This window comes from Chaetura pelagica, unplaced genomic scaffold, assembly GCF_000747805.2.
Source record: "Chaetura pelagica isolate M959 unplaced genomic scaffold, ChaPel_1.0 scaffold288, whole genome shotgun sequence".
Lineage (NCBI taxonomy): Eukaryota > Metazoa > Chordata > Aves > Apodiformes > Apodidae > Chaetura > Chaetura pelagica.
This window is the reverse complement of record NW_009954190.1, coordinates 2,512,809-2,537,227: the sequence shown is the minus strand read 5'-3', so window position 1 is coordinate 2,537,227 and position 24,419 is coordinate 2,512,809. Positions and strand designations below refer to the sequence as shown.

The window sequence follows — 24,419 nt, the reverse complement described above, 5'->3', positions numbered from 1 at the left end:
ATTACAGCGAAAGTGCCTGAATGATATGGAAAACATGACTTTCTGACTGTCACTCTCCTCTCTGCCAAGATTGCTCAATGTTTATTTTTAAGATACACACAGACTGTTGGTGAAATTAGGTAGCATGTGTGTACGGGATATAAATGTGTGTGTGTTAATACAAGATAGTTATTTAAACCTCTAAAGCTAATTGTGGTCTCTGGGACAAAAAAAAAAGTTTTATATGTTGGATGATGATACTGCTTTAACATACTGAAACTTGTCTTTTTTTCTTAAAGGCTTTAAAAAGGGTTGGGAAATCTGTAAATATCCAAGAAGTAATGGATCAGTGGACACTACAGATGGGTTATCCTGTTATCACAATCTTGGGAAATGAAACAACAGACAGCATCATAGTGATCTCCCAGGAGCGTTTTGTTTATGATAGTGATTCTAAACCCAAGAATCCTGCCCTTGGAGACAGCAGGTACTTACATTTCTCAATTAATATCTTTGAAGAGGCTGTAGTTATTTAAGCAAGTGCTTCATATGTGTATTTTTATGAAGATGTCTCTTTAGAAATCTCTGAGCTTTTCTTGGCATCAACAGCATGTGATGACCCTTCCATTTGAACTGTAGCAAAGATGAGGCTAGTTAAAGGACTTGGAAACATCATTAGAGTAGTAGAACAAGAAGATAAAGCTTTTAATGTGTCCATTTGCATCCCAACAGTTTCCTCTGTGACTACATCTTATGTCTTACATCACACCTCTATCTCCTCTCCTTTTCTTTTTGTTTTGTCACACCTCATGAAGTAATTTGGAATGTGGTCAGAAGATCTGACACTTTTTAATTTTTACAATTTTTAAGTAATTCTTTGGAGTGGACCTCTCCACGCTCGTACGCTGAGTAGGCAGATGTAACCGTGTTTGGTACGTACCTCGCTTGACTTGGGAAGCAGTCAAGAGCGGAACTGGGCCTCTCTGTACTAGGCAGGGGGTTCCAGTTGTTCCATTTTTTGAAGTCAGCTGAACCGGTCCTTTGGGGACTGTTACATGGGCTGAAATCAGCAGGCACTTAGGCATCTCTGCCCCTACCCTTTTTCCACTTCCTGGGTTGTTTCACTCCTGCTCCCAGGTGACCCCACACAGCTCCTTCATCCCAGAGACAGGCTGACGTTCCTGGCTGGTGCTGGGGAGTCCTCATCTTATTGTTTAAAACAGTTTTTGGCATAATATTTTAAGGCCAAGGATATAGCGCTGATTCTAGAGAATTGCGGCTTAGCCTTAGAAGCTTCTGTGTTCACCTATTCATGAGGAAGGACACGCTGTCAACCTTGTGTACTCTGTGCTTGTCTAGTAGAGTCGAATTGTTAACAGGTAAAATTTAATAGCAAATTTTGCTTGAGAGGAATTTGTTAAAATACAGTAAAATTAATTGGAAAACATTTAGAAATTTGTTATCCTTTTTTAGAACATGGATATTATGGAACTCAAACATGATACAGACTAAATTGCTGATTTTCTGGCTGTGTTGAAACAGCCTGGCCGAGTATTAAGCATATGTTTAAGTTCTGGGCTGAAATGAGTTCCTTTGTGAAAAATAGATAAAACAAGTGAATGTGGACTGTTGGAAGTGTTCATGACTCACAGCTCAATGTAGTGTGAGAGAGATTCTCCCCTATTCACTTGAAAATTTATATTGTGTAAGTGTATATAGGTGTAATGTAATGTGAGTGGATTTTACTACTCAGAAACAGAGATTATTAGTTTTTTGCTTGGTTAAAACAGAGATATGAAGCCTTTTAAGTATTCTAGAGACTTTCTTAAATAGATTTGTCAGGTACTCAGTATTGATTGTAATAACTGCTAGTGTAATTCAGGAGTAAAGATTACTGGGCATGTAAATGTTTTGTAAGGTGGAACGTCAGAAATGAGAATTTTCATGTGACATTAACTCAAAATTCAATCTGTATCTTGAGATACGTGGAAGTGTAGTGTTCTGCACCAACGGGGCAAGTTATGTGGCATTTCTCAGGGAATTTTGTCTACAGATTTGATTACAATTATAACTCCTAAATATTGGAAGTAAGATTTAGGGCTAGAGAGAGCATAGACAAAGGTATCATAATGGTACCTGCCAGGAATTTACTCTCCTAACAGGCAGTACAATACATATTATCATGTGTCTCCTTTGCAAGTCTCTTTCCTGTTCTTTTCCCATTTGGATTAGTTTTCTTGGTGCTTTCATGTCCTATTAAAAAAAAAAAAAGGAAAGGAAAGCCTTTTGCCCAAGGAGGACTTTACTGAAGAGATGTTTACTCCAGCCAGTTAGATGATGGAATTAGTTTACCACTTCCTAGTTAAAGCTATTTGAAAGTCCTGTTATTTAAGTGTATATACCAAAGAACAGGAACCATATACATTTAGCAAATGTATTAAGAAATGATGCACCATTTTATGTTATAGTCCTATGGCGTATTTGTAAATTAATGTTTAGAATGTTAAAAGAATGACTGTGCAATTTGGTGGTGCACTGTTCACAGGCACATGTGGCATGGTGTGCTCAAGGGCCCTATGTCACTAAATGTCCTTTCATAACATCAATTTAAGTAGAATAACTAGGCTGATATAGTGAAAATCAGTTCATCCTTATGCCATCAGTGATCTAGATCTATCTTTCTCAGGGTAATTTTGTGTTTGGGTTTGTTGCTTGGGTTTTTTTTCCAATGGAAAAGTTACTATTGCTTCAATTACTGTGAAAGCAGTAGACAGGAAAAAGTGCATTAATGTGATTTTATTTGATAATGAAAAATATTTTACTACACATAGTTTTTTAATGTTGCAAGAGCAGAAGTTTGTTGACATAATAAAGAGAGATGAGGTTTTCTACAAGTACACAAAGGGGGCTGGCAACTGGCATGGGAGCAGCACGTTGACAGATGTTCAGCACTGTCACCAAATGAAGCATTCTGGCTGATTCTACAGGTGGCTTGGTCAGGAAGTTGGCAAGGAGGTAGATGTTGTAGGAGGCCTAGAGGTGTATATACATACATATAGAATGTCAGCCTGCAGACTTTGGGGGTGTATACATATCAGTGGCCTAATTCATAGTCTGGTAAAGTTGACTCATCTGCCCTGTGTGACCCATGAATTAAGCATTGGATGCATGGCTCCCTGGGGAGCCGTAACAGGCACTGTAAATAACAGGGAGCAAATGGTATTTATGCCACATTTGAGTCCCTGCTCTTGCAGAGCAGGTAACATTGGCTTCCTTGGGGTGGTTTATCCATGGATTAATCGTGATGATCGTATTAAACACTGTAAATAGTAGACCTGCATAAAACACAGAAAAACGTACTGGTCCAGGCCTTTCCAGGAGTTTATCATCTAAACATACAACATGATATGCACTGGAAGGCTCTGGGAAAGGCTCTTGAAGCATCCATCTGCCACATAGTTTTTAGTTATCCAGATGTGTGGCTGTAGTTGCACAGCAATAAATGTCAGTTTTATTGCCTTCAAAGTGATGAGGAGTTTAAATTTCTGGTTCAGACTCTCTCTAGGCAAATTTAACTTTGACTTCCTTTGGAAAGAGTCACTTCAGGGTAGGTCTTCCATATGTATCTGCTGCATAACAAATGTAAGTAAGAGGCAACTGAATATTTCAGAACCTTTTTTTTAAAAAAAATAATAAAATGCCTGTGCTTTTCTTTATGCTGTGTATTTATGCAGCAATTAACTGTTAAAAATGAAATGTGAAGCAGCATATTTATTTATTTTTCTCTGTAATCATATAGAGGAATACAGAAGCAGCAAGCAGATTTTTCTAAGTGATAAACCATGAAAGTGGAAGTTCATACCTGTGGCAGTGGTTTATTCCTAGTTCTGCTTAGTCAGTTACTATAAACGTCTTTAATTCTACTACAGAAGAGAATGATTACATAGAGTTGATTTTCCCATCTTATGTACAGTTGGACTCCTTTTCTTTATAACTGCAGAGAAATGTATTTCAAGGACCTTACATAAATAAACTGTGAATATGTGCATAGAATCGACAGGCAAACTAAGCTCTAACGTTTGGCCTGAAATTATGGAAGGTACACAGTTTCACTTCTTTGCAAACTGAACATAGATCTTACTTGACACTTACGCCTTCACATGATCCCTGCTTCTCATTTTACGAGAGAATAAAACTAACAGTGGCAGACACCATTTCTAGGAATGCTATTTCTCAGAAGGGCCAAAATCGCCAGCTTTGATTGCAGTGTCGAAGTCTGTGTTTGGTACAATGTTTCAGTAGCAATTTCAGCTTATTCAAGCAGAAGTTTTAAACTCCTGTAATAACTGTATAATTCATATTCTTCTGCTGAATAACAATCCTTTACTTACGTGTAAGTTCAGTCCTGGACTGCTGTGTATCCCTGTGAGAATGGATTATGCCCTTACACTCTAAGAGTACAGGGGATGAGGTGATATTCCATCTGACAAGGTTCAGTGGGTTTCCCTGCTGACAGAGAAAATGATGATTTTAAGACACCAGTCTCATCCATCATTACAAGAATGGCTCACAGATATGACATGAAATCTTATTGAAAAATAATCTGTGGTCTAGACAATAAACTAATCAGTTTTGATGAAAACCATAAACCTTTTATATACTCTATTGAAGAGCACAGAGAAGGTTTCTGCTATGGGTATAAGTTTTGCCTTTTAGAAATATACAGGGTTTTTCTCTTCAAAAGTGGAGAAATAACCTTTCCAATGTTATCAAAAGAATTAATTTTCTGTTGCTGAGGTAATATTCACTTGTATAGTGTTCTTACCATGCATGCAGTTTCCATAGCTAATCTTTGCTTGTTCATGATAATATCCTAAAGGGAAATGTCTTGCTAGCTGTTGGACACAGCTAGATGTGAGGAAAGAGGAAAAAGGAAGTGGTACAAATTGGGATACGGATAGGGTATTCATATGTGCTGTAGTGTGGTAATCCTCTGTGCCTTTCTCTGTGTGGTTGGACTAGGGAAAATTCAGTTGAATGAGGCAAGCCAGGGATATGAGCAGCAAAACTGGAGCTGTACAGACTCATGGGTCTAACACCATGTAGTAATTATGACATCTGAAAGGCTTTACAATGGGCAGCAGAGCTGTTCAGCAGTCACTCCACTCTAAGATGAATGATTAACTGCAGAATTTATTTTGCTTCAAGTCCCTTCTGAATTTCCTACACAAAGCTCATTTATTCAGGCTTTGCAGAAAAAAAGGCTGTGCTTGTCCCTTTACTGATAGTTATTTGAGTAGTGAAAGAGTAGCTGTGTTTGGATATTGCCATGTGTATTCTTTTTTTGTCTGGCATTATCACTTGAGCAGCGATGGGGAACTTACTCTGTCCACATATCAGCTGAGGGGCTGGGTAAGCACAAACCAACATGTTAGGAGCACAATAGGAACATGGATAAGTATCTTTGAGATCTTCTTAGAGCAATCATGAGATAATGTAGCATTAATGTAATGTGTAGTGTTAATTATGTAATAAAAAGCATCATAATATGGACAAATGTTGTTCCATAAGCTGAGGAGAAAAAAGCTAACAAAATGTAAATAGAAAAAGAAGTACTCATTTACCTCCCTGTCTTTGGGAAATATCCTCTAATCTTCCATTTTTTCATGTCCTCTGGGTGTTTTCCTGTTATGCCTTTCATCTTTACTATACCTGAAAGATTATCCTTGTATCAGCATTTCTACTAGAAACAACTTTGCTGCTGCTGTCTAGGGAGTAGATGGTAGCCTGCTTCATCTTGACTGACCTGAGTGCCTCTACATCAGCTATAATAACAATGAAGAGAATGGGCTCCAGGAGAGGAAGGTACTGGTATTAGGCATAGAGGAAATGGAATTACCAGGAACGCCCAATACCTGTGCTGCTCACTGCCTGCTGCTATAGGGTATTTCTGCTGTAGAAGCCACTGGAGAGTCCCTAGGTTTATGTCTTTTCTTTTTTTTTTTTTTGAGGCTCTTCTGATTGATTATTACTAAATCAGAATAGGAATTGCTCTTGAAATTTGTTCAACATATCTGTACTGATGTGTCTTAAGCAAGATTTTGCTGCTAGCAAAGATCTCAGAAATGCCAGCTGTACTTCCAACACTTTATTTCCAAAACCATTTCATAGCTTCTATTTGTGAGAAACTCTTCTCACTAGGCAAATTTCCAGGAGGCTCTGGTGTGCAGGATATGGGCAACTTTCAATGTTATAATTTGCAGAATGGTAAAGAAGACAAAATTGGAGTGTTGTGTCATTGCTTCCTGTGCGGTGGCAGCACTTGTATCCTGACAGAAGTTAGGCTGACAGGGAAAAGCTGTTGCTGTATTTCATTATCACTGCAGACTGTGTCCCTTTCCTCCTCTTATTTGATAATACTAACTCTCAGGAATTGCTGGATACCCAAACTAGTTAATTAACTCACATTAATTAAATCAATTTCATGGGGAGGGAAGGAGCATATACTTGAGGGTAACCCTATGTTTTTAATTAAGAGTGAGGAGCGGAGGCAAAGAGGAGAATCAGGGCAGCAGTGTTGGTGGGGAGCTGCCTGACACACGAGGGGAGGGAACGGGAACCCTGAGCAGGAGGAGGGAGCAGTGAAGTTGTGCAGCTGGAATAGGCAAGTACAGAGAAGCAGAGAAATGCAGAAGGTGGTTACGATGGGGGCTTTAGTGAAGTAAAGAGCAGATGGGGGAAACCCGAAACAGCATTTGTCAGAGACAAGAGTGATGGGGAGGATGAAGGTGGATAAGTGTCATATTTTGTTGGCTTTGTAAAAATCAAAGATGTGGATTTGCTGTTGTAGAATGGGATAAAACTGCAAACATGCTTCCTCTTTACCACTTCTTTTTTTGCTTTCTTAAGTTGCTGATAATGGATTTTTTTCCTCCCTTATCTCTGTATGTGAGCCTTCATGCTCAATAGTAGAATCTCAGATTTTATGGAAGAGGTACTTTGGTGGGGGACTCTTAGGGAAGTTTACTGAGGAAAGAGAAGCTGTAATCAGGATTCTATTTTAATCTTACTTAAATTAACAATATTCAGAGGAAAATTCAGAACTGAGTATTGGAATACACTGAAAAATGCTTAGCACTAAGTCTCTGAGACTATGTTGGGGAATTGGAGGCAGACCTAAAATGCTGCTCTTATTCCTACTAGCAAGGTCCCTCCTCAGCCCAGAACTTGTCCTTTCACTGAATTCAGAGAAATCTCAGATCTGTAATCAAGGAGCTATGCTTATGAATAAAGAACAACACAGAGATGGGGTCTGCATGATCAGCACCACGTGTGCAGTTCTGCAAGAACATTTTGCATTGGTGCAAGACAGAAAACAGGATGACAGGGAGATTAAGAGACTGGATTGGAGGGTAAAGAGGCAGCTCTTAGAACAAACACTGAACACTGCTTAAACCTGGCTTCTTTCTATCCCTCTCTAACTCAACACCCAAAATTGCTTGTCACTTGAAAATGATGCTATTTGTGTTTGAGTTTAAAAATGATAATGTTAGGCAGGGAGGAGAAAGAATGTACTGACAAAGAATTTGTAGTATTTGTTCTTTGCCCAAAATATTTTTCTAAATTTAATTAGGTACTCTGCTAGCACTGGCACTGAAATAAGTCAACTTTAGAGAGCCCCATAATATTTATAACCACCTAATTTATATGTTTTTTTTTGTATGAGATATTAAGCTAATTTTACACAAACCTTTGTAGAAGGTTTAGCAATGAGATAATATATGATTCAGAAAATGCTTTTTTGTTTTTTTTCTTTACAGATAGTTGGGTAATTTAATTCAAATTAGCTCATTTAAATCACCCTGTGTCCATTCTTAAAAAAAACAATCAGACCACAGGAGAGTGGAGTTTATATGACATGACTGGAGGCATACAGCTCTGTTTTCTGACAGAATATGCATGCTGTCATCTTAAGACAGTTTCAGAATGCAGAGTCACACATAGATTCTTTCATACTAGTGCTACTGTTGCCTTCTCCTGTGTCTGGCATTTTGTGGTTTTGTTGCATTGGCCTTAGGACTTCTGTATTGCTGAAAATTATTCCAAAGATTCTTGAAAAATCCAAGAATTAGGACTATGGCAGAGTAAAGGAAAAATCACAAAATCTCCATCTGTAATACATTGCTGTTAAACATGTTAATCTCTGTTCTGACTACAAATGAGCCATAGTGTCAATGATTGTATTAAAATACATGCCCAGAATATACATTCCAGCAACACTGTATTGGCATTGAAAATAGTTTCCTCTCCCTATCTTTGTATTTAGATACTGATACAGAGAAAACCCAAATGATCTGTGATCTACCCTGGAAATACTTGCTCTTAGAAGTTACTATCAACCTTTATTTTAGAATAAACCAACATGATTGCGTTTTTAAAAATGTGAGTTTCTAAATGAAAGCATGCATAAAAGACAAATATATAAAATTAACAGCTGTATTGAGGCAGAACTAGAAATAAAGAGGTTTACCACCAGTAACAAGTAATCTCACAAGTGTCTTTCAAGGCTAGAACATAAGGTTCCTAGTTCCTCTCATGCAATTCTTAATATTTTTCCGAACTATAAAGGTTATCCATAGGTAAAGGGTATCCATAGGTATCCAGGTTACTCCATGTAAACAACTAAGTATAGTTTGTATTCAAAATTATGGTAAGCCCACAATTCCAAATACCTTCCAGATCTCCAAAATTTGCTTCCCTCTGAAATGTATATTAGGTGGATCCAACTACACATCCCATCAGACCCTTTGAAAACCTCAGACAAAGATCCTGAATTCAGGATTCTTAGGGCAAAAAAAGAGGGTGCAAAGCAAGCTCGCTACCCTGGATTCAGGAGAGTAGACTTTGACCTCTTCAGGAGTCTGCTTGGTAGAGTACCATGGGATAAAGCCCTGGAGGGGACAGGAGCCTAAGAAATCTGTTCAATATTCACGGATCACCTCCCCCAAGCCCAGAAGCAATGCATTCTGACAAAGAGGAAGGCAGAAAGGAATGCCAGGAGACATGCATGGATGAACAAGGAGCTTCTGGACACACTTAGAGGTGAAAAGGAAGTTTACACAGGGTGGGAGCAAGGACATGTAGCCTGGGAGGAGTATAAGAAATTGTCTGAGGAGCCAAAGATCAGGTTAGGAAAGCTAAAGCCCAGATAGAATTAAATCTGACTAGGAACATCAAGGTTAACAAGAAAAGCTTCTACAGGTGTGTTGGTGATAAAAGGAAGACCAGGGACAATATGGTCCCTCTCCAGAAGGAAACAGGAGATCTGGTCACGCAGGATATGGAGAAGGCTGAGGTAGTCAATGACTTTTTTGCCTCAGTCTTCTATCCAACACCACCCAAGTTGCAGAAGGCAAAGGCAGGGCCTGGGAGAAGGAAGATCTGTAGGAGAAAGAGCAATGGCGAATGAAGTTGCAAAACTGCTTTCTATCATATTTTAGAACTTGTGGCAGTCTGGTGAAATTCCCACTGACTGTGAGTCCTGGGCACAAATACAGGCCAACTGTGTCCTGCACTGCATCAAAAGAAGCGTGGCCAGCAGGTCGAGGGAGGTGATTCTCCCTCTTTACTCCACTCTCTTGAGACCCCACCTGGAGTACTGTGTCTAGTTCTGGAGCCCTCAAAGTAAGGACATGGAGCTGTGGGAGATACCCCATAGGAGCTCCAGGAAGATGATCTGGCTGGAGCACCTCTTCTACAAGGAGAGAACTTATAGTATCTTTCCAGTACCTGAAGGGGCCTTGAGGAAAGCTGGGCAAGGACTTTTACAAGGGCGTGTAGTGGCAGGACAAGGGGTAACAGTTTTAAACTGGAAGAGGGTAGATTTAGGTTAGACATTAGGAAGAAATTCTTTACTGTGTGGGTGATGAGACGCTGGAACAGGTTGCCCAGGGATTTTATGGGTGCCCTGTCCCTGGAAGTGTTCAAGGCCCAGGTTGGATGGGGCTTTGAGCAATCTGGTCTAGTGGGAGGTGTCCCTACCCATGTCAAGGGTGTTGGAACGAGATGATCTTTAAGGTGGTGGGAGCAAGGACATGTAGCCTGGGAGGAGTATAAGAAATTGTCTGAGGAGCCAAAGATCAGGTTAGGAAAGCTAAAGCCCAGATAGAATTAAATCTGACTAGGAACATCAAGGTTAACAAGAAAAGCTTCTACAGGTGTGTTGGTGATAAAAGGAAGACCAGGGACAATATGGTCCCTCTCCAGAAGGAAACAGGAGATCTGGTCACGCAGGATATGGAGAAGGCTGAGGTAGTCAATGACTTTTTTGCCTCAGTCTTCTATCCAACACCACCCAAGTTGCAGAAGGCAAAGGCAGGGCCTGGGAGAAGGAAGATCTGTAGGAGAAAGAGCAATGGCGAATGAAGTTGCAAAACTGCTTTCTATCATATTTTAGAACTTGTGGCAGTCTGGTGAAATTCCCACTGACTGTGAGTCCTGGGCACAAATACAGGCCAACTGTGTCCTGCACTGCATCAAAAGAAGCGTGGCCAGCAGGTCGAGGGAGGTGATTCTCCCTCTTTACTCCACTCTCTTGAGACCCCACCTGGAGTACTGTGTCTAGTTCTGGAGCCCTCAAAGTAAGGACATGGAGCTGTGGGAGATACCCCATAGGAGCTCCAGGAAGATGATCTGGCTGGAGCACCTCTTCTACAAGGAGAGAACTTATAGTATCTTTCCAGTACCTGAAGGGGCCTTGAGGAAAGCTGGGCAAGGACTTTTACAAGGGCGTGTAGTGGCAGGACAAGGGGTAACAGTTTTAAACTGGAAGAGGGTAGATTTAGGTTAGACATTAGGAAGAAATTCTTTACTGTGTGGGTGATGAGACGCTGGAACAGGTTGCCCAGGGATTTTATGGGTGCCCTGTCCCTGGAAGTGTTCAAGGCCCAGGTTGGATGGGGCTTTGAGCAATCTGGTCTAGTGGGAGGTGTCCCTACCCATGTCAAGGGTGTTGGAACGAGATGATCTTTAAGGTCCCTTCCAACCCAAACCAGTCTATGATACATGGTTCTATGATACGCTGTTGGCCAATGAGTGCCTCCAATCAGTGCTCAGTTGATCTAAGTTACTTCAAACTGCTCTCCTTTATCAATTTTTCATCTTCTATTTTTCTTTGCTACAAAGTCAGTGAAATCTTCCCTTCCTGTCTGGCATCTTCCATGTTGACAGGGTATCCCTTGACACCCGGGCTCAGGGTGGGAGGTGTAATACTTGTGAGAACAGGAATAACATCTTCTGTTCTCTTGTTCCTCTGGGCACAGCACACAGTCACTTTACTGGCATGTATTAAATCTAATGAAATCTCTGTGTTCTTCAGTCTTGTGAGAATGATATTCACAACATGAATATATCACCATCTCCTTGTCTGTTAAACAGAACTAACATTCTCTAGAATCACACTTAATAAAAGTTTGTGATTTCCTGTGATATTCACTTGAGCTTCCCCTGGAACCTGAAATGCTCTTTACTAAATTAGATATTATACTGTATAGTAGCCTGGGCAAATCTCTGTGATGCTTTTAAATTATCTTTCTCAACACCATATCTTATAGAAAGTGTGACTTACAAAATTTTACCCTGGTACTGCTGACTTCTGCTTCATACGTAATCTTTTTCTATTAGGAAGCTCTAAAACTGTTGTGCTGTTTAACACCTTTCCCTTGTTTCCCACTGACCACCTAACATCTACTTGTGCTGTCAATTTAGGAATAAATACTTCCAGGCATCATGGCAACAAGGCTTATAATTTAGTAATTAATTAGTTGAATATACTTTCAAGTTTTCCATTAACAATTTATTTGAACCTTCCACTATCTTAATATTCAAATTTCACTGAAAATAAAGAATTTCTTTTGCCCCGCTGACAGAAAGTGCAGTTGTCTGGGCAAGGAGAGATCTCTACTCTCTTCTTGCTGTATTGATTTAATGTCAAAACTTTACTCTGTCCTTTAGTTATTTCATGTTATCAATGTGTCCTTTATTTTATAATAGGCTTTAGGATCATTATCCAGAAATTTTTACAGCCATATAGCTAAGTGCTTTTTTGCTGACCACTGTTTGTATATGTCTCTGCAGATCAGAATCTTTAATTCTTAGTTTTCATTTTGTTCTGTAAGACCTGCTTGCTTTCCAAAAGGTCACGTTTTCTCATTACTTTGCTTTCATGTTCTTTTGTCTCTGAAATCCCAAGAACATGAGTTCATTCATATGGCTCATAGCAAGATACTCCCTCAGTAAGAAACGCCTCTGTCAGCATCCTAACCTCATCAGGGAATTATCACTGTTGGCAAGAGTCACGCTAGGAAGGTGTGTCATCCTCACATTCAGTACAGCTCACCTAGGCTCTATGCACATGAAATTTCAGCGTGGAGAATGGGAAACCAGTGCCAAGGAGTCCTTGCTCCCCGTGTCTCAGCATCAGCCACTCTGGATAGCATTTTAGTTATTAAATTCTGGTGGTTAAAACAAGGAGGCAGGTGTCTTAACCAGTCAGTTTTTACTATTGGCTTTTCTTTTTATCCTTTTTACTCTTACATTATTTTTATTCCTCACTTTATCTCAGTGTTAAATAGCTTTAATCATATCTTTCAGTTATGTGAAGTCTCAGATTATTATATTCTTGAAATACTTTGAAAGTGTTACAGATGGATTCCCATCCCACAGAAATTTTCAATATATCAAAACATTTCACTGTAATGAATCAGGACAAAATCAAAGCAAAAATTGGTGGAAAATTGGTTTAGACCATTCATTTCAATTCTACATTTTCAGTAGCTTACATTTCACTTTCACTCATTTGAAATTCTCTCTTCAATTATTGTGTATTTCCAAATGAAATTCATTTTGAATCAGCAGTCTGGAAGTTTTTATTTAAAACAGTAGTTATAAAATGTTTCAGCAGTGCCTTTTTAAGTACTATATTTGAAAATCTGTGCTGAAGACTTCTATTTTACAAGCAGCTTGGTTTTGAAAATTTGCTTTTTTCAAAGTTTCCTTGGGAAACTCAGGTTTAATTGTAGAAGGTATCATTGTCAACATGGAGTCGATCATGAGGCCCACTTAGTTGCTTGCACAGGTGACTGGTGCCATTGGAGGTGCCCTCAGGTGTCTTTTAGATCTTGACTTTGTGCTGCCACTACACTGGTGGCAGCATCCACAACTCTGGCATATCTTACAGCCCATGCTGGATGTCTCAAGTACCCTATAGTAGCTCATTTGGCACCACGTTGCACAACTGAATTTAGCCCAGAGCAACTGAGCCATTGAGATTTCACCAGTGCCAGCTGATGGATACATGATTTCTGATTTAGACAATTCTCAATTTTCTTTCTCAGCTTAGTAAGCTGTTTGAAGGTAAATACAGCTTTTAGTGTTTAGCTTCTCTGTAAGAGTTTCTGTAGATTATTTGCAGTTGTAGGGATTAGGTAAAAAAGCAGGTGGCAAATAATTTACCAAATTTTGCTTGGCTGACTGTGTGTGGTGCCACTGAATGTATCCTTCTGTGATCTCATGTTCTACTTGCAATAAAACTATTTTTCTTTGCTGTTAGCACATTTGAGCGAAGGGCTGTATCTCCTAAGGTCTCTTCCCACCTAAATCATTCTATGATTTAAGTTCATGATTACCACTACACTTTACAATAATTATACTTATTATATCCTGCTAAGAGGCATATAATGTAATTTGCTTTTGTGCTTAGCATTTTAATTTCATTTCTTAGTCTTCTGTTGTTAGATGTATTAAGTAAAGGGTGGGGTTTTTTTCTTCAGTTTTTACATTGCTCTGTTCCTCTACCTTGTCATGGTTCTCTTCCTTTTGATTTCCTAGCTAAGTAGATGTTTTCTATATCTAGATGTGTCCAGTCTCTTGTCATTTTAACCTTCTTTATGTATTTTTGGAAGTCCAGCTTCCTCATTAAAGATTTCTAAAGAAAATAATCTTTACTTGGATAAGATAAAAGATCTCAGTTAAGAAACAAGCAAAAAGGGAGCAATTAATGGTTGAATTTCTCAGTGGAAGGTGATAACCCATGAAATTCTTGAGAATCCTGTGCTGAATTTTTTCCTATTTAGTCATGGAAGAGTGAGGTGACAGTGCTTCTTGATAATAGTAGGTTTGTGAGGGTGGTAATAAAAAAAGTTAATTACCAAGATTACAAAAGTATTTCTCAGTGCTGGTTGGCATGGTGATGAAATGACCGATGAAGCTTAATGTTGATAATGAGGTGATATGTGAAGGAGAAACAGTACTAACTTAGATGCTCAGTCATGAGTTCTGAAGAAGCTGTTCTCTCTCAAGAAAGAGATCTTGGAGTTGTGGCAAGGAATTTTCTTTCAATATCAGCTCAATGTTCAGACAAAGTCAAGCAAGTAAATAGGACAGTAGGAATTCATGGGAAAGAAGTGTTAAAAAAGTATGAATGTAGAAGAGAAAATAATTATGCCTCTCTTATGCATGGTAGACATGCATTCAAAGCACTGAGGGCAGGCCTGGCTTTCTAGCCTGGAAAAGAAGAGTACAACAGATAGAAAATATATAGAAGTGGACAATAAGAAGGATTAAGTATAGTTTCTGTATAAAGAACAGCAGGATAAATTAGGAGTCTTTAATCCAGGGGTCTGTTAAAGCAGATGGGTATAGAGAAGAATGTGGTTGTTCATTTGTTCTCACATGCAAAAAGTAGGTAATCTAGTTCTGCTGTCGTAGTTCAGGTACAGAAGTTCTGTCACTTTACATGACACTCACATTACTTGTATACTCTTCATAATGTAGCCAAGGATAATAAGCTTCTGAATATTGAGCAGGTATCTTAATTTTTCTTTGAGTAATGACTAGGAGTAGCTGAACTTCTTTGTTTCATTTTGAATCTTGGAGAGAAAGGAGGAATGCCACTGGAAGAGCATGGTATTCACTACCTGCAGGAGGTGGAAGGCTTGGCAGGTTATGGTTACTGGGAAGGAGAATCTTGAAAACGTATAGGTTTACATCTCAGCAAAAATATTCATTCGTTTACAAAAGTAGTTGAAGAGGCGTGCAAAATCTGAAACTCCAGGAACCTTGCCTTTTCATTTTTAATTCCCTGAGGTCTTTGTTTTGTTAGCAGAGGAAATAAACTGCTGCCCTTTTTTGGTTTTGCGTAACTCTGTAAAAAGAAGCCAACTAATTGTTCCACTGAAAATGCAATGTTGCTACAACATTAATGTTCATCAGAGACGGAATTGTGAGGCATCATGTTTACTGAATAGTTTACGGTCTCAGAACTTGCCCACAAGGGGATCTCAGTTCTTAATTGTTGGAAGTCAAGGTGCAAGCAAGTACTTATCACAAATAAGATCATTTTCTGAGTAAGACAAAGGACACTAATTCTGGCCATGTAGTCATTATGTAACGCTCAGGACAAACAATTCTGTATAATCCAGGCAGAGCATAATTAGCTAGCTTCCAGTCTTGCCTGTACCTTGACAGATGTAAGACTGTATTACTTTATTGAACAAGTCCCTCTCATTAGTCTTTAAGCTGAATGGAGACGCTAACACACTTTGGTATTATGCATTGATATGATGCTACCAAAAAGCACCAATGAATACCCTATTTCCTTTAATTGTGTATGTTATCCTGTCAACCTAAATTTTATTATTTCACATTAACAGTTTCTCACTTGTAAATCAACAGTAAAAGGCTTATTTATACTATGTTTCAACAAGATGCCCCTTTCCTACATCTTTTTAAGACATTTATGACTGAACAATGTTGTGTTCAGCACAATTCATATTTACCATGTCTGTTCCATGTCTCCCCTCCTTACTCTCAGAGTTGGTTTCTTAAATTCCTGGAATAGTCCTTAGTTTCCCCACAATTAAGTGGTCTGCCTTTATGTCCCTGTTAAGGTGATCAGGTTGGTACCCAGAGGGGTATTATGTGTGGATACCTCTGAAGCTCAGCAGCATCTCAGGCAGATTAGACACACAGTTCGTTAGCTCCATTTCAGCCAGGGGCTGAATGTGCTCCCAGACAGGAATCCAATTCCTGCAGACATATTCTTGATGGAAGAAGGACCAAATGTGTTGTTTCAAGTCCTGCTGCTCTAGTACCTGGGCTCTCAAGGCTAGCTAGAATCTTACTTTCACTGGAACTGGTTTCTCACAGCAGGCAGCAGATGGAACAGGTGGAACAGGGTGCTTTGTTCCCTCATCAAATACATACAGAGAGTACATTGGTGGTGCTTCTAGCTTATAAAGAGTAAATAAAAGTTACGTGCTACTCTCAGACAAAGCAGAAGAAAACAGGTGAGCAGGCCCCTTTTTTGCCAGTTTTCTCTGTAAAGCAGAAGAGTCTGATAGAGAAGTTTGCTTCTTTCTAGTCACACCTGGAGAACACGATCCAAACGGATCACTCAGACATGGTGTGTAGGAAAAGTCATACTAAAAAAAGTTCTTGAAAGGTGAGCCAAGTACATCTCCCTCACATACATATTAATAAGTTAGCTACAGCTTCTTCTACAACAGTGGCAGAAGTTTCACTGAACAGGAAAAGGATTGGAAGGAGAAAGCAGGTAAACATAGAGAGAACAGCATCAGTAAAGTAGGAAAATTATTTTTTTTGTAGATGTCTAAAGGAAATCTGTGGTTCATCTGGTAAACCAATAACCAAGAGTATGAGATTTGGAGGTTCTGGAGAGTGCCAAGAATATCAGGAGGTCTCTCATCTTGGGGAGATAAAAACTAAATCTACTAATACTAATCTTCCCAACTAAATTCACATGTGTTTTCTGAGGATTGGTAGCTTGTGGGACTGCTGTTCCACAACTAGAGCAACTCTCAGAGGAAGATCAGTCCATATTTCAATTGGATTTACCTAAATTGGAGGTAACATAAAAAAGCAATATAAGGTAATATCAAGTTCTTCTCTGTCTAGACATTGCAATATGCAGAATATCTTTTGATGAAGTTCCTTCTCACAATAACAGGTGTCCATGTATATGTTCATACACAAATGTTATTTATGTGTCTATATGTGTTTATATCAGCTACATAGGCAGCACTTGATATCTTTTATTTTGCAGTTTAACTTTTTAAGTAGGAGTCTCAAGAGTCATAAAACTACCATGCAAATGCAATTCTTTCAATTTTTTCATATACCAAAGTTCCCGTTCTTTCAAAAAATGGCCAAACTTTATGATTAATTTTGCCTCGTTTTTCTTGGTCACAGTTCAACAGCATCTTTTTCATTGTGCAGAGCTGAGTATTTAGAACTGTGTTTTTACTGATTATGTATTTCCTAGAATGTTTTTTGGGCAGACTCTTAAAACACTGGTGGATGTCTAGGAAGGAATAAGGTATTTAGGACAGTAGTGAATATTCTCTGGTGCATCACTTCAGAGCATCTCCTGGCTGCCCTTACCTGTCAAACCCAGAAGTTACTGCTGCTGTAGCAGAAGCAGCAGGATACATACAATACACGTTTTCACCTCATTACTCTAGTTAACAGTCCAGAATATAAGGTAAGCCAACAATGAAGATAGCTTTGTGTGAAGACCCCAGACTGAGAACTGGAGAAACTAATGCACCAGTGGACATAATTTTCTGCTGGCTGTGCTTCCAAGGGTGGTAACATCCAGCACACTGAGTGTGCAGAGTGATAAAGGCTATAGCGTCTTCAAATGTCACAGCTTAATTACCCAAAAAAGCATCTGCCAGAACATGTGCTCATGTGGAACATGTCTTCAGTGCATGAGTAGATCTAACCATTTTCCCAGTGTGTCACATTACCAACATCTATAGAAATCCAAAATCACATGGGACCTTTTTTCTTCTCCTATATGGCAATAAATGCTATGTATTCTTTCCAGTGTCACTCACAGCTCTTTCAGTTGTACAGTTTTCCAAATATCTCCCCCTCTCTGCTGAATCATTTCTGTATGCACAAGTGTTTCTTGGCACATGTGGTTCTGTTCTGAGCACTGCAAATACCTGTGTGGGCAGGAGGGTCTTTGCAAATGTGTGGGGAGCTGGGAGCTGAGGGTAGCAGCAGGGCTGGCAGGGCAGGGTTTTCTCCCTCCTGAGCCCACAGGTGAGGCCAGCAAGGCAGCCTTTGCAAGCCAGCATGTGTCAACCACAGTTGTGGCACATTTGGGTGGTTTTTTATCCTTCTGAGTAAGCACGAAGGAGCAAACCTAATTGTTTTTTTAGTACCATAGGCTAGTTTTGCAGTGCTGTGTGCTAGCAGAGAAAAGCTGATGTAGACATCAAAAACTTGCCTACACTCATCCTTGCACTGTTCTAGAATGATACACTGATTTGGCATCAAAGTGGAAGCGTACAATAATACCTGAGTTGGGGCCATTCTCTTGCCATGTTGCCTTGCTTAAATACATTCATGCTCCTTAGACAAAGGTACCACCTGAACCATTTTTGAGTCCTTCCCCTTGACTAGCAGGCTGCTGAGGGAAGTGCCTGTTCTTTTGCTGGCTGGTGAAGTGATCCTTTTGAGACTTCAGGAACAGAGGTGGGGATGAAGATATGCAGGAATTCCTCCTTTCAATCCATCCCCCAACAGATTGACAGTCAAATTCTGGTTTTTGAGATGAAGATGTGATATAAAAGTTTTAAATAAATTGTAACATTTATTCCAAACAAGAAACAATTTGTGATGCCCTATAAGGAGGCTGGGGTCTGATTACACCAGCATATCTCCAAGTCCACATGTAGCATGTTTTGTCCAGTTTACGTACACGTAAGTAATAATAAATGGTGCAAAGAAGTGGAGACCCATCCCATTTGTTTTGTTTTTATAAACCAGTAGCTATGAAAGCCCATAATAGCTTTTAAGAAGTTGCTAGAAGAGTATGCTATTTTTAAACTTTGGAGTCCCTATAAATCAAAGCATGTTTTACCTGGAAGTTCTCTTTTTCTAAGTAAATGTAAAAAAAATGTTCTTCTTTCTATGGGAAATCATTATTTCCTCTTTTGTGACTAATTTTGTTAAGTTAGGAAAGCCTTGCAAAAAAAGTCCTTGTATGATGATAGTGTGTGAAAAGTGTAATTTAGGCTTTTTTAAAGATGAATTACTTTTTCATTGTTTTATTGCTAATAGCAAATGCATTTCAAAATCAAAGTAACTTACTAGAATCCACATCTTTACTCTGCTACTGAAATTGTGTTTTGATTTCTTTGACATGATCCCTGATTGCTGTGAGAAGAATCAGTTCAGTATTTTTGTTCTTAGATTCCCCCTCCTTTGTCTTGCAGCTACTTGTGGCAGATTCCATTAACAATTGCAGTAGGAAATACGAGCCACATCTCATCAGAGGCAATTATATGGGTGTCTAACAAATCAGGTAAAAATAAACTTTCCTCCCAGTGGAATCTCATAAAGCATACTTGTGTTTTCCTCAACTGTTTCGTTGGCATTGATCCTAGTTAATTGTTTAGTTGCTCTGCACCCAGTTGTAACTACTTGAAATGAATCACAAAAAAAGAAGAGATGGGAAGGGAGGGAGGAGGAATGAAGGATGAACAATGAGCAAGATTTATAATTATCGCAGAAGTTAATTAAAAGCTTTTACATAGAAATGTGTACCTAAATGCTAAGTATTTTTTATTTAGGAACACATATCATATCATTGATGAATGCAATTCACTTTATTGATTGCTGAAAGTTAAATGTAGTATTTTTATGGCAAAGCATGGGCTAGTAAATGCAAAGTATTTAGAATTCTGGCATTTTTTACTCCGATCCATAGTCTGAACCAGGGCTAAGAAATGTTAACTGTAATTAAAAAGTTTCCTTATTGATCTATGAAAGTGTTTCTTTTTGCTATTAGATAACTAGAAGCTGGACCTCAGAAATTCTGCTTACTACTTGTTTTCTTCCTCCTCAGTTCCTACATTATCATAATAGTTATTGCCTTGAGGACAGCTGAGGGTAGATATTGGCTGATTTTTATCACCTAAAAAAGGAATTCCATGATAGAAATGTCATTAAATATTTCTCTATGTCCTTAGCTGTTTAGGCTACATCAGCTGACAGTTTTGGACTGGAAATGAAGAGAGTGAGGGAAGAAATGTGGAGACTTGAATAGAATGGTTATATGGAAAGGAAAAGAAGGATCCATGCATCCTCTCAATACATGGTCTGTAGAGGGAAAACTGACCCCTTCCTGTAAAATTTCCCTCTGATAGAAATTTGACAAGAGGAAAGAGTCAAACCTGTGTGAGCCTGTGTTTTTTTCCTTTTTGTTTTCCTCTTGCATACATCATTAAAAGATTATAGTCATATAGAGCTTAGCAACCAGAAGGAGTAGAAGTGAATGGTGCATAATCAGTGGAAATCTTGAGTATCCCAACTTTCTATTGGTATCAGGTATGTGTTTCTTTGCACTGATCATTTGCAACCTATCAGAACATAACATATGCTGCTCCCATGGTATAATGATCTAGAAATGAGTCTGGGACCAGGACACTTTTCATACCTGGGAAATATACTCTTGTCAGAGCATACCAGTGTTGCCTCACTTTGCAGAAATACATCCCATTGGCCAGACTTCATAATATTAACACCTCCGGAATAGATCAAAACCTTGTTGGCACTGTCACAATCTGCCATAATGACCTGCTCTACTTTTGTCCTTTAGGGCTTGACTGAACTCTCATTGATGTTAGTAGAAAGATTCCTACTGACTTCAGATAGTTGATAATCTCATCTCATTAGGTTGTACATGCATGCCTCCCTTCCTTCACTTCTGCCTTGAAAGTTCAGTATATCACTATTATTTGCACAGTTGCTTCCTCACTGCCTTTTACTTGCAGAGCGCTGTGGAGGAACAAGTCCATAAAACCACTACCCAGTCTTTTAAGATCTACCGCTCCTATTGAAATGCCTTCAAGAAATCAACAAATTAATGATGGCCAGAGTGAGCAATGATTTTTGGGGTGGATGCTATATAGAAATTAAAGAAGAACCTTTCTGAGTCATCAGTTTCCTGTGTAGCAAATCAATGCCACTGTGATCTATTGGCATTATCCTTGTTCTTCCTCATTACTTTCTCATTCACTCACTCACTTGCTGTACCTCATTGAAAATGAGACTGTAAACATATGACTGCAGCAAGGATGTCCTCTTGCTTCTATTGTTGTTGTCTAGTCCAGCTGGAGAATTCCTCAACATAACAAAGTCAGTAGGAACATCCCTGGATGTACTAAATGATTCATTGTACAACCTGTTATGTGTTGGGGCTGGTGTAGATGATTTTGTGATACCCCTGGAGATTTTCTGCAGCTGGTATGTTTGTTTCCTGGGGGTGTGGGAAGGATTCTGAGACTGGAAAGGATGGTTTCCAGGATTGATTCTTGTGGATGGGAAGAATCCTGACGACTTTCTGTTGTGCAGAAAATCCACTTTCAGTGTTGTCCCAGTGAGTAGTCTGGGGACAGCTCTGCAAGCTGGAGGTGAAACAAACGTTTTAAGAGGATATTTGCAAAATAGGGAGCGGTCACATTGTTCTTCGAGTGAGTGTAATTGAATGCAGGTACTGAAATAAAATTTGGAGGAAATGCTGTTCATGAGGATGGATTCCATGCCCTCTTTAGGAAAGAGCAGATGTTTCCTCCTTGTTGACTAATTGCTGTAGTAAAGAAGCTTCTAGTGTAACCTGAAGAGTGAATAGGAGGTGATGAACAGCTGTCTGTTGTCTGTCATGTAATACTGATCACATTGCTCATTTCAGCTGCCGGTAATGAAGAGGGTCCATGTTAATAATTACTGTTATTGTATCTTGGTATATCACTTCACATTTTTCAATAAAATTGACCTTATCTTTGTGTTATCTGAGAGAAATTAAACCATGGCAGTTTCAAAGTAGCTACATATTATTCCATCAAGAAATAATCCTTTTTTGTGGTAGTTTAACTAACATATTCCCAGGGGAGCACACCCCCTTCTTTGTACTAGTGTTCACCAAGGAGGGTCATTTACTCATGGAAAAGTCTCTTCCTTCATGTGCATCCAGGAGGACAAGTGAGAGAATTACTGGTTTTTACATCCTCTTCGCTACCATGTCTGTGACCTCATCAAGGTATCGTAGGAAGCCAGTTGGCATTTTCATGAGCAAGGGGTAAGAGGCAGCTGTCCAGTCTTGTGAGAGCTTCTGAATGTAGGATGTTTGGGTTGCTGCTCATTACTCATTCTGGCCGTATCTGGTCACATACTCGAGAGATAGTGAGGCACGCAGATTGTTCAATATGCTGAGTAGGATTAGTTCATATAATTGCAGATCATCCATCAGCTGCTGGAACAGTGTTCATGCTGTCCTCTCTTCACAACAAGGTGAAGGGACACACTGGAAATTCCAAAAAGGCAGTGCTTTTTTGAGATTTAATTCATTGTCTTTTCCAACAAATCCTGTAAAGACAGTGCTGGGCCTTGGCAACTTATCTGATAATGTTCACACTCTCTAACATGTTTCATATTCAGTGTAGCTCTTCACATCTGTTTGTGGAAAGTACATAGTCATAGTTTTGGACGGTTTTCATTTTGCAAGTGCTTCTGCCAGTCTCTCTTCTCTTTACCCAGTGAGCCACAGCATTTATGTAACCATTTTCTTAATAATCAGTTTATATACCAGCCATCAGATTACCCTTTTACTGGCTCAGTTTGTCTGGGCGCGTGAAATGAAGCCATCTCTTTTGCTCTCAGAGTTCTGCACAGGTATGTCACCACCACCTTTTTCCCTGTGTTCACTCTCCATAGCTGTGATGAGGCCATTCTTTTTCAGACGAGTGACTGCTATTCAACCTCTGAAAACTAAACCAATCACAAAGGAGATGTCTGAGGGTTAGCCTTTCCTTCCATGCTGACGTCAGAAATATCCCACTAAGAAGGCTGAAATGCTCGTTGTGCTACAGTCCCTCAGGTCTGCTGAGTGATAGATTTCACCAGCACCAGGAAGTAATTGGTGTTACAGACTTCTGCTCCGTCAGAGGTCCAGAGCTTTTTTCAATTTCTCCTATGTAAGTTGCCTATTTTGTAGGCACTGCAAGAATATATAAACATGATGTCTGCAGTGTTTTGAGACCAGCCCAAAAGCAGTAGCAGGTAAAATTCAAGGACCACCTTTGAATGTAGCCAATCCCCACAAGATGGTGGCTTAGCAGGGCTGGGGGGAAGGCATTGGCAATTGCTACTGAGGGTGTACTAAGTGTGGAAGCACAGGCTCACCTTTTGCGTTTTTGCAAATCCAGGAGAAGTGACTTCAACATCAAGTGAGGAGGTTTAGCTAACATCCCTTTCCACCAGGTGATCAAGGCTTCAGACAAAGGCATACTTGCCAATCCCTGGACGTGATTTTTCTGGTGCTCAGGCTTCACAGGAAACACCTCCATGTGACTCAGCAAGTACTGCTGAACTGGCTGACACAGATTTACAGTTTGCCTCCCTGCCCTTTCCATTCCCACCTCCTGTATCTTGACTGATTCATTAGGTGCTAGGGAAATAATCTGATGGACATCTCTGCTGCTGTTAAAGTGACTCATATTTGGACTCCTCTTAGTATCTCCCCAGGATTGCCCTGAGATGGGGGAAAGAAGTTCAACAGGGCAATTTCCTTCCAAACAGCAAGTCCGAACTTCTATATTATGCCACCCTCAACTAGATAATCTCTACTTTAACTGTAAGCCACTTGACAGTGTGATTCTCCTCCACAAAGTGTTTTGGAGAAGACAGCTGCTTCTGAGCTGGGGTTTGCTTGCTGCAGCATTAGAAAAATACCCTTTCTTTTACTTTCTGAAACTCGGCTGCTGAGCTTGACCTGTGTTGCTTCTAGACTCCACTCTTTTATCTTTCAAAGGAGGAAGGAAAGCCCTGTTGAATAAAATAAATACTTATGTCCTGCTTTACAGATTTAGTCAGCCATGGTGAGGATGCAGGGGATGCAAGATCTGCAGTCCTGGCAAGATTTTGACAAAGTGAGGTAGAATCACCCCCCTTATCCTAACAGCTGAGCAAAGATCCTAATAGAAGACTGCTGCTTACATTGTGTATCACCTTAGACATTAGCAGTTCCATCATATAGGAATGTTAATGGATGGAAGGGTAGCCTGAAGAGAGTATGTGAGACAGAACATAATCATATTTACTGATGTGCTCCATTTATTGTGTTCTTCACTATACCAAAACATATTTTTTTCAAGATGGAGCTATGGCAACACGGCAAGTGAGATGGAAAGAAGGTTTTTTGGTCTGGTTTGCCTTCTCCCCACATGAAAAGTTCTTGCACAAAGATTTGTAGAATTTAGTTAAGCCAGTATCTTTTCACAAAATATTGTGATTGTGATGAAATTCTTCATGGAACGATTTCTTTGTCAGAAGAATTTCAAATTTACTTG

General features: G+C 39.5%; 1 protein-coding gene across 1 annotated transcript in view; it reads left to right on the top strand.

Moving 5' to 3' along the window:
• Positions 1 to 24,419, top strand: part of TRHDE (thyrotropin-releasing hormone degrading enzyme) — a 205,995-nt gene that overhangs the window by 137,048 nt on the left and 44,528 nt on the right. The window contains exons 8-9 of the mRNA XM_010003071.1: positions 279 to 466; positions 19,287 to 19,375. Coding sequence (XP_010001373.1) covers positions 279 to 466; positions 19,287 to 19,375 — 277 coding nt within the window. The remainder of the gene's footprint in view (positions 1 to 278; positions 467 to 19,286; positions 19,376 to 24,419) is intronic.